Source organism: Volvox carteri, assembly GCF_000143455.1.
Source record: "Volvox carteri f. nagariensis unplaced genomic scaffold VOLCAscaffold_9, whole genome shotgun sequence".
Taxonomy (NCBI): domain Eukaryota; kingdom Viridiplantae; phylum Chlorophyta; class Chlorophyceae; order Chlamydomonadales; family Volvocaceae; genus Volvox; species Volvox carteri.
In genome coordinates this window covers 2,120,067-2,131,154 of record NW_003307552.1, presented here as the reverse complement: position 1 = coordinate 2,131,154, position 11,088 = coordinate 2,120,067, and the positions used below count along the sequence as shown (strand labels likewise).

Sequence of the window (11,088 nt, the reverse complement as noted above, 5' to 3'; positions counted from 1 at the left end):
CCAAGGCCAACAACAAAGACGGAATTTGGCAACCATACGCAACTGGTTGACCGGCAAATAAACACGCAAATAGCCTGTGGGATCGGAGCCCTCTCTTGCTGGTGAAGGGGAGCCCATCCAGTTATGATACCTGCAAAGCGAAACCCCTTTACCTTGGAACACACGCGGATCACCCCCTTGGCTGAACTGATCCCAGTCACTTAAAAGGAACGCAGATAACCTCTCCAGAACCTCACCCACTCGAATCAACTGAGCCGAGTATACATCTACCTTCTGAGAAACGGAGTCACACGCCGGCCACTCATGGCCCAACCAACGCAAAATGATGAGCACTTTAGACGACCAGCAATCCACTTTGAGATCAGACAGAAGAGCCAGACGGAGATCATCTACTAACACGTCATGATAGACCGACCCACGGGACTTGACTATCTTATTCCAGAAACACAACGCAAGGCGTAACCAAAAGTACTGCAAAGGCAACTGAGACAGCTCCCTGTACAACAGCTTGTAAGGTACCTGCTTGAGCCCAGCACAACGTAAACAGAAGTCACGCTGGACCTGGACCATACCATCTTCCAAAGCCAAATCAAAATATGACTTACCAGCGGGTAAAACACCTTTACCTAACCGCAGGACGGAGACAATCCTATCAGGACCCCAGACCTCAGCACCATAACAGAGAACCGAACGGACCTGGGTGTCGAACGCTTGAAGCCGAACGGCAGGAGCCCACACCCTGTTCTCATCCAACCGATTACTAAGACCGAACATAGCCCGTCGCCCTGCATCCAAAAGTTCGTTGACACAACTCGCAAACGGGGACGCAGGGCCCCAATAGAGACCCAAGTACCTAACGCGACCACACCAGTTAATAGGACTAGGAACAAGTAAACTACCAACCATGGGTGGGTGCCAAAGCGACCCATCAGTACGGAGAGGAAGCATGAGCCTCACCCCCTCAAATGCCCTCTTAACGACATCAACGGAAGCAGCCACAACAAGGGCCTCACATTTCCGAACGTTGCAGCGCATACCAAAAGCAGCACAGAACTCAATAAGCAGCTTAAGCGAGAACTGGAGGCGTGCCAACGAGGTCGCGAACAAAGTAAGGTCGTCTGCATAGAACAATAGAGGCAACCGACGATCATTAATGACAGGACATTCGTGTGCACGTGTGTTGAACCATTCGTCCATACCATCCCTCGCTTCAAGGTAGTCGGCAATAACCTCAATGAAGAACCCGAACAAATTGGGACTCATGGGACACCCCTGCTTCACACCCTGCAGAGAGGCAAAGATGGACCCTAGGCGACCGTTAACCTTGACCCGTTGGAGAACACGTTCGTAGCTGGCTTTAAGGGCCGCCAACATGGGTCCATGCACACCCCTCTCCTCAAGACGCAGCCACAGGCTTGCCCGGGGCACTCTATCAAAGGCTTTCTCAAAATCCACCTGACACGCATACAGGGCCTGATTGCTGCCGGGCCGCTCATAACGACTTTTAAGATGACGAACAACGAACAACTGATGAACTGTACTGCGCTTTTGACGGGACCCAGCCTGAAAACGGCACCGGACACCATCTTTATCCCCGAAAGCTGCCAGCCGCCTGTCGAGAACCGTGGCATAGCATTTGGCAATGGCGCATCCCACAGCTAGACCCCTGTAGTTGTCCTTGACCCTGGGGTCGCCTTTCTTAAATAACGGACTGAGAGACGCCACGCAAAACTGGTCAGGCACATCCCCTGTATCCCAAATGTGCTGGAAAAGGTCTCGAATCGCAGGGGCAATAACATTGACAGACACCCTGTCCTCGTCACCTTCGCGAGGGATTCGCTTGGCATACTTGTAGCACTCGGCCGGGACCATACCCAGACCCGGGGAACGCCCATTAGACAGGGACGACAAAGCCGCCTCAACCTCTTCAAGAGTGAACGGACCATTCATAGTGTCGGCCATAGACCGTCTAGCATGCACCGGTTCGGAATCACGCCACGCCGCCCCGACTTGGGAGCCCGTACCGAGATTGATACAGTTGAGAATGGCACAGACACGGGCCTCCTGCACCTCATCGAAGGAGGCTGAGGCATTATAAAGGCGATCGAAGTAGTCCGTCCACTCCGACACGTCTTCCACATTGCATCTGGACGCTGGCTTACCGTTCAGACGTTGCCATAGGGTCTTCGCATCACGTTTGCATGTGGAATAGAAACAAAATCGCGCTATTGTTATATGAGTCGCTGTAGTACCGGCTCCAACTGTCAACATCTGCCAAATTCATGCGAGCTTGTGCTGGGTTAGTTGGGTGTAAGGCCCTTTGTGTTACTATTAGGCAAACTGTACATGTTTCACATTGGCCCATGTCCTCAGGGCCACCATTTATTGGCGCATTAAGCTGGCAAGCTTAGCTTGTTTTTGTTGTTCAGCTCACACTGATCAACAAAACGGGTCATGTGCCTCTGGCGTGCTTCCATTACCAAACCGTTACAAAACCAGTTGGACTACAAAACTAGTTACTCAGGGCATATGATGCCGCCGGCGGACCTGACTACCAATTACACGACACAGCTGACAGGAATGTTGCAGCCTGGGATTCCTTCCGGTCCTTCTGCCCTACAATACACGGTGGGTGGGAGGGAGTTGGGAGTTGTTGACCCGTACCAGCGCTGATGTGGGGCATGTATTGTGGGGCAGAAGGACCAGATGGAAGTACAAGCTGCAACATTCCTGTCAGCTGTGTCGTGTAGATGGTAGTCGGATCCGCCGGCGGCATCATATGCCCAGAATAACGGGCAATATGGCCGCCACCAGCATGATCGTAACCAGCTCCATTATGAAATTTGAGCTTTCTTGATGCTAGAAATCAAACCTACTGCACTCTATGTAGACTCATCGGCTGAATGCGCGCAGTAAATGACGGCTCTGATGCGAAATAGTTAGACGAACAGTTAGATGAACAGCACAGGGCCTTCCGCCCAACTACCCCAGCTAACTCAACGCAAGCTCGCATTGGTTGTTGCTTCATATATAAAACCATTTTCTGTTACAGGCCCGCTTCTTCGTGCCATTCAGTCTCTCGTTATCTGTAACATGAAGCAACAACTAACTGCCAGAAAGCCCTTGGGTTACAATTGCAGTAGGTGAGAGCTCTTACCGATAGGCCTCTCGCGCTTCTCTGAGCAACCGCTGATGTTTCATAATTGATGAAGACTTGCGATATCGTACAACCGATTTGTAAGCAAGTTGCATTACGCCTCTTCGCGTTAGCTAATTAATTTGCGGTTTAACCTGTATGCGTAACGGAGCATTAGGCTGGTTTAATGCTCCTGCACAAAGCGAACATACAACTTGTTGCTGCCCCACGACGACGTGTGAATGGACCCTAACTCCGAGCATGGACGGGAGTGTCTTGGTGAGATAAAAATTCCTGTTTAGGAGATTCAGTCGCTGCATCCGTCATGAGGTTGTCTTTTCCAGGCGAAGCCATGTTGGGTGGCGCAAAAGCGGCTCTCCAAGCGTCAATCGTCAGCGGCGCACTTTACTTCGCTGCGATGAAGTATTCACCGTTTTTCCGAAACACCTTTAGCGCAAGTGCAAGAACCGCACTTACGGTAAGCACAGCGGGTGGAAAACCTGTCGTAGCAGTTTCGCACCGGCGTTTCAAAACTCCTACTCACGACGCTGTGCGCGTATCTGCAAAGTGCCAACCGTGGCATTCCCACAACGTGCTGCACGAGTGCCCCAAGTCCTGGTTCTGCCTGCCTCCTCCCCTCCCTACCGTCCTGCCCTCCCCTATCTTCACTCCCACATCCCAAACACACCCAGATGATGCCCATCTTCTACACGAGCTATTTACAAACGGAGCTCACGATGCACAAATGCATGAAGGTTCGTGTTCAAGAGCCTAGGCCTCCTGCTCCTGATGTTCGGGACGTTGGAAAGGTCCCCTTGCGTCTGAGTCCCCTCGGGGAGGGGGAGGGAAGGGAGAGGGAAGGGGGACGAGCCCCTGTGCGGCGGTACGGAATCACCGGAGATATTGGATTCTGATTTCGCCTTCGGCGGCCTCTTTCTTTTGTGGAAGCTTGATTGTCGTTCCCCATCGTTTCCGCAACCATTGATATCGCCATGGGTTGAATTTATTATGAAACAAGGCAAGATACGAGCGTTCCACGAGTGTTCCAGTTGTTTACGGAGCAGCACAAACCTGTGCGCACAGCTCTGTATTTCTTTTTCACGTCGTGCCCCACTAAAGGGGGGGGGCAACAGGCCCGCGATAGACAATCCGAGCGGCCCTCTTTGAAGCTTCGTCGCGCAGCAACTACCACCTCCTGTGCCTCTTCCTGGCCCCGCTCATTCTCCCGGTTGAGATGGACGGACTCGTGAGACTCTAGGAATTGTTGTGAACTCAGTGAACCAGTTGTGTTTCGGAGCGTCAGCGGTGGGTGTTTTCCCACGCATGCCATCTGATACCCCCCCAACACCCCCAACACCCCCAACATACGCGACACAACCCATTCCTCGAACCCCAAACGCCTGCTGTATCCGAAGGCCGCCAGGACAGTCGACTACGTGGCGATTCACGACGATGACGAGGATGAGGTCGTACATCGTCGCCGGTAGCGACGAAAATGTCCGACGGTGTACGACATCTCCTTGCTTGCTAGGGTGCCGCGTGAGGTTATACCTGTGTTTGAAATTCCGTTGGTGTCTATCCCCTCCGGACCCTCAGGGGGTCCGGGTATTTTTTCCCGAAGGGGTATGAGCGCCGCCATCAGGGGAAGTGTTATCCATGTTGGCTAGTAGGAAGCTTAATAGTAGTTTAATGAGTAGCTCTTACGTAGTATTAGCTGTCACTCACGGGTTTCGCCCTTGGTTTGGCTTTCTTGGCTCTCCCCTTCGTTGTCATATTCTCGTGTGGACGGGCGGGTAATGACGGTAGAGTGTGTACGGTTTATGGACGACGCTGGCGGTGTAGGCAGTACGGTGTACGGTGTATGGTGTAGGTGGCTTTTGAAAGCATCAATAAGTTGTGTAGTGTGTTGCAGATAAGTCGCGAATACGTACTTGGGGTTTTAGGGTTCAGTTTGCGTGTACGAACAAGTGGACGAGTGCGGCAAAGAGACTGTTGACCGTTGACGGCAGTTACTTGTGATATAAATGTTGTTTCCCTCGCTTTATTGACCTTCTGCATGTTGCGTGAAGGTTTTTCTGCTGCGGCCCTAGGCGGTCTGGGGCCAAAAAGGGGGGGGGGGCTGCGAGGAGAGAGTTGTGGGCGCTTCGTTGGTTTGCCTTGTAGGCAGCTCGTGTACGAGCTGCGGAGCGGTCCTGTCCTGCGCGATGCTCTGTGGGGCTTCCTCACAGCTTGGCTTAAGCTTCATGATAGTTTGCGCTCGTTAATTAGTTGCGGCCTTTAGCAATCTCACGCGGGATGCGGCCATATCTCGTAATAAAAACATGAGAGCTTGGCTGGCAGGCCGAGGGCTTTTTACCTTTTTGCTATGGGACGGACGTCTTAATTCGGTTTAAAATATAGTTTGTTGGCCGGTTTATTTTGGCGAAGCGGTGATGGAAATCGGCGAAGGCTGTTTTGCTCTCGGTGGACTCGTTACTCGAGCAGTATGGGGCCCTGCCAGGGTCTGCTGTCCAAAATAGGCGTAAGAGAGTCATACTCGGTTTCGGAGGATTTCGAGTTTGGTTGCTTGATAGAAGGGGGGATGTGGCGCGGAGGAGGTAAAATAACATCCTAATCGCTTAAATTATTATTCCTCTTTAAAATGGTATTTTATGATTTCTGCATGCTGAGGCCCTTGAGGGATGTAATCTGGCTAAAACCTTAAACAAACCGGTGTTCGTTGTACAGTTTTCACTACGATACGAAGCCGAGGAAACCCAGGGTCATATGCTCCTTCCCTTTTCATGAGGGAATAGATTGCGAGAGCGGCCTTCGGTGGCGTCTCGTACGCTGCCTCCAAATGTCTCAACGGTTTGGCCCGAATTCATTTACATGGACGGAATGCCGTACAATGTTGAATTGCCATGGCTAGTAATCCCACGCCCGCAACCATTGGTGGCAAAAACTGCCTCTCTGCGAGCCAGTTGCTCGTGTAATTAGGATTTTGCTTCTTCGTCTTTCGAAGAAGAGACAGGAAACCTAATTAGTTAAAAAGTCTCCGGTGAGAGACGAGATGAGCTAGGACATAAAAAACATATCCCAAGCCATCACACGGAAAATATAACTTCTAAGCATACCATAAGTCTATAATGAAGATTAAGAATCAAGGGACGCAAAATCCTGCACGGCGAAGCGCTCTCCTGCTCGCATTGACTATACCATGAATGCCTGATGGACGCTGCCTCGTCTGTTCAATTCGAATCCAAAGGGCGCTTGGAGCGATCACGCCGCAGTCTCCTAGCTGCTTATCCTCTTTTCCCCTTTCCCCTCGCCCTCCAGCCATACACCTGCGACTCACCGTCCCACAATAATACCCGTTGTTAACACTGTAAAGGCATAGCAATGCAGGGTGCATCTTGTACTGCGCACCAACCAACCAACAAACAAACGGGCCAAGAAGCGTATAAAAAACGGATTTCCGCAGTACAACATCCCATATAAGGTGTGGGGATTGGGGGATGCCATTCCATTCGACGGCACGCAGCGCCGCACCCCGCCGCACCGCGCAACTCGCCGCCTACTGCAGCTGCGGTCCTCAATGCTCATAAGAAGTTCGCTTCGAGCACTCCGTCTCATATGCCGCTGCCCCTGCCCCTTAACACGCTCACCCAATACAGCGCAAAACGGGCCCCCAACCGCCTCCCGCCCCCAACCACTTCTCCCCGTCATCCTACTAAACGTCCCAATCTTTTGCAGTTCAAAGATAAACAGGAACAAAATATATTCCACAATGGGTGGGTGTGCTGATGATACTCCAAGGCCCCATGCAGCGATCTGCAACGCCTCGCCAAGGAATCTTCTCCAGTCTCCACCCTAACCCTTCCCTTGCCGTTAGCACAACCGTACGACATAATGAATGATTTCATAACCAGTCACATCTAGAAGCAAACCCGCATGCGCTTTGGCCCCCCTGCTAGCCGCCATCCTGCTTGCATGCCTGCATTGCCCCCGGCTTACCCATATGCGTGCCGTACCGCCGTAACAACCTCCCGTCAGCCGTCAACTACCAACCACCGCAGTAACAACCTCCCTTACAAGGCCATCCAAAGCACCGTTCTCCTATTGCGGCCCCAAGTGAATTCGCGCAAAATTGGCCGTTTAGGTGTTCTTCACGGGGTGCTGAGGAAGAGTGGGGGAAGGACCGGGAGATCCTTCGCGGCAGGACGTCCTCGTGCCTTTCAGAGGTTCCCCGCAGGTGCGCATATGTATGTACATATGTACACATGCTGGTAGAAATGCGTCCACCACCCTCGCCACGATTCCCAAGCCTGGAAGATCGTGAGATGGAAAAGACTTCCATGCGCGACACCGGATTTAAAATTCGGTGACGCACTCGCGATTCGTACTGTCAAAGTCAGGACGAGCGACTAACTTTGACTTCGAACCCAACGTCAGGAAAGAGGCAAATGGCGCACCTACCTCACCCGGCGTGTCGCGACGGTGGCGGAGGACGCTTCTTTCTTTGTTTGGGGGCTGGTGAAGGCGGGCTTGGAAGAGGCGGCGGCTTATGAGACCTTGGCGGCGGCCGCCGCGGCGGCGGCGGCAACGGCAGGAAGGGCGGCGGCGCTGGCGGCGGCACTGCCGGAACGAGCGGCGGCCGCCGCCGCCGAGTTATGCCGGTATTCGTGAAGGGGCCGGGGCTGCTGGGGGTGGGATTCTCTTCGGACCCTGCCTGGTAGACAGAGGGGCTGCTAGGGCGTTGTGACGGTAAAGCTGCAGGCGGCGGGGCCGGGGGTGATTGGTCGCTGGCAAGAACTGGCCGCGGTGGCGGCGGCAACGGCGGTGGCGATGGCGGCGGCGGAAGTACGACAGGCCGAGGCGGCGCCATGGCGACAGGCGGGGGCAAGGGGCTGGGAGATGGTGGGGGTGTGGGCGGTGAAGGGCGTGGAGAGGGACGGGGTGGCTTGGGTGACGGTGGCAGGGGTGTAGGCGAAGGCGGCGGTGGCGGCTTGTAGAATTCCGCACAGTCAGGGTCATCGGCATCTGCAAAGAAATTAAGAGTTTCCAGGGATTCGGGCGGGAAAGATTGTCCAAAATTCAGGTGGAAAGATAGGTGGTGGAAGAATGTAGGCGTCCGGAAGGAACCGAAATCGGCATTAGCCTATTTCTGCGTGATGAGCGACGCCCACGACCCAGGACCACACATAAGGGTCATTTCCTTTTGCTGATGCCCCTGGGGGCCCCCATCAATGCTCCGGGTGTGTATGGGCCCGCCATAGGTTACACATTTGGAGAGTAACCCAACTCTTATCTGCCAGTCTTTATCTGGACTATAGGGCATATACATCTGCATACATACATACATACATACATACATACATACATACATACATACATACATACATACATACATACATACATACATACATACATACATACATACATACATACATACATACATACATACATACATACATACATACATACATACATACATACATACATACATACATACATACATACATCATACTTACGGAAGTAGTATTCCGAACCACATCGGACTCACCGACCAGACCATCGCAGTCATTATCCCAGAAGTCCGTACATTGCTCGTACGTCGCCTCCGAGTTACCATCCGGCCGGCAAACCGTCACAACGGCAGCAAGCGATGATGTGGCGACTTGTCGTACAACCAATGTGCCCGAGGGATCGGTCCAGGAGGGGCTGCTTTCTGAGAGAAGGGCCAGATGCACCGAGTCCTTGGCTTCCATTTGGCTGGACACCTGAGATTTGAAATTGGGGGCCCGAACCGGCTTTATACGGTCTTTAAATGGTTTTGAAATGGTTTAAATAACTCGGCTTGATTGGTTAAAACATTCTCTTCGGTTCTCCCGAAAACGGAAGAATTTTTCGAGCTTGAAGGTCTCGTTTCCCTTTAACGAATTCCTAGGCCCCGAAACGCTGCTACATTCTTTGAATTTACAATCACTTTGTAGCCGTGGCTGTGTGCATGTGCGTATGGCATCGTACCAATCACCGTATGCCGGAAATGGGCGACCTGTAGCCGCGTAGGAAACCTACAAAGCCAACCTGCTCCCCCGCGGCCCCGGTTACCCCTTACTTCCCTTTGACCGCTCCATTCAAGGACCCCAAGAGTCACCCATCCATTCTCACATACAGACATACTCGCGGCTGTGTGCGCAGATGAGCATGTATGCGCGGGGGCCCCGCATCCCGAGGACTGCAACGCAAGGGTAAGGGTAAGGCCCCACACGCACCTCCTCCGCACGCCCCTTCCCGCCTTCTTACCGAAAACAAGTACACGTTGGTGCCCCCGGCGAATCCAGGAGCCACTTCGTCAAACTCGTTGAATTCCATACGGTACGAAAGCAGGAAAGTGGCATTGGCGGGATTGTAAAACTCCGAACCGCCGTAGGAAAGCACGACGCTTTCAGAAACGGACGTGTTACACAGCCAATCGGTTGTCACCTGCAGAGGTGAGCGTGAAAAATCAACCACGTATCATGAAATTCTTCCGCTGCAAAAACGTATGGGGATTTTGAAAAGCAGCAGCACAAGGGCGGAAGTGCCGCGGTGGCATGGGGACAGGCCTGGCCAAGAATTACATGTAGAGGGGAGAAGCAGTAAATGGGATGTAGCTCGAGTGTACGGCAGTTCGTTGAGGAAAGCAACGGATAATAACCCTGCTCCCAATTTCCAAGTTAGAGGCTTCCGTAATCGACTCACACTCCACTCTTGCCTGTACAACCACCTCCACTCCTCCCACATTTCGATAAATAAGATTGGCTGCGCGAAATTTACCACGCTTGAACCCTTTCATGTATTTTTTGCCATTTCATTTACGAGGAATTCAAACAGGAAAACGCGCCTATACAACCAACCATTCCCGGCTTTCATGTGCCCCTCCCTAGCTTTCCCAGTTTTCGAAAACCCACCTTCAGGTAATTGGCATCAGACAGAATCTGCGATGGAAGCTCAAATGCCAACGTATTGCCCGCAACAAGTTTCGAACTGTTGACTGTTGATGCTGGCTTGGCCCAGCCCAACTGGAAGTTGTGGGGTGCCGACAAGCACCGGGTATCGCAGCAGTAGCCCATGGCAGAGGACCAGTCGCAATGGGAACAGGATTCGGGGTCTCCCGACTCTAGGGTGGCCGCATGCATCAGGTTGTAGTTGTGACCCAGCTCGTGAAGGTAAACCTGCGCGAACATACACACATACACACATATAAATATAGACACACAAGCATACATACGTACATACATACATACATACATACATACATACATACGTACATACATACATACATACATACATACATACATACATACATACATACATACATACATACATACATACATACATACATACATACATACATACATACATACATACATACATACATACATACATACATACATACATACATACATACATACATATGTATGGATGAGACCAAGCTTGACTAAGCTGCTACTATGACCGTCGGCCAACCGCGGCCGTGGCCACCGACAGCGACCTCAATTGTTTGAGCGTAGTTATGGTTATCTAATTAGCCTGAAAATGTCGCAGAGGCGACCAGCAGTGGCTGTTAGCCGCGGCAATGTTCAAAATGGCCGCCAGCCGACCTCAGCCGCGAGACCGCAATCCATACCGACCAAAAAGATAAAGGCCGTCAGTGGCTTTTACGGAACAAATGAAGGCTTGGCTTTCTACAGAGCCACACTAGAACTGGAACCGATCGTGGTGACAGTCCGGTGGCCAGCGGGCTCAGATACGGGCGACATCATCGCGCAAATATACGGTCCATTAGGACTTCAAATTCTGGCAACAATTGGCCAAATCTTCCGCAGCAACCAGGAGTTCAACCGTTGGGGAGGCCCTCGCATTCAAAAACCGGTTGCTTTATCCGATGGGAAGGGAACGGCACATTGTGAAGGAACTCTCCATCC

General features: G+C 52.1%; 2 protein-coding genes across 2 annotated transcripts in view; both read right to left on the bottom strand.

Annotated features, from left to right (window-relative positions):
- Positions 1–2,551: 2,551 nt before the first annotated feature.
- On the bottom strand, positions 2,552–4,909 carry VOLCADRAFT_88685 (uncharacterized protein; the record flags this gene model as incomplete). The annotated part of the gene is made up of 4 exons (XM_002948197.1): positions 2,552–2,616; positions 3,873–3,966; positions 4,329–4,568; positions 4,862–4,909. 4 exons carry the CDS (start codon positions 4,907–4,909, stop codon positions 2,552–2,554), a joined length of 447 nt encoding a protein of 148 aa, XP_002948243.1.
- A 143-nt stretch (positions 4,910–5,052) lies between these two features.
- The window catches only part of VOLCADRAFT_103856 (uncharacterized protein), a gene marked incomplete at its 5' end in the record, with an annotated part of 24,679 nt that continues 18,643 nt past the window's right edge, over positions 5,053–11,088 (bottom strand). The window contains 7 exons of the mRNA XM_002948196.1: positions 5,053–5,231; positions 6,474–6,536; positions 7,595–7,689; positions 8,682–8,898; positions 9,237–9,307; positions 9,394–9,604; positions 10,072–10,335. Coding sequence (XP_002948242.1) covers positions 5,223–5,231; positions 6,474–6,536; positions 7,595–7,689; positions 8,682–8,898; positions 9,237–9,307; positions 9,394–9,604; positions 10,072–10,335 — 930 coding nt within the window. The 3' untranslated portion in view covers positions 5,053–5,222. The remainder of the gene's footprint in view (positions 5,232–6,473; positions 6,537–7,594; positions 7,690–8,681; positions 8,899–9,236; positions 9,308–9,393; positions 9,605–10,071; positions 10,336–11,088) is intronic.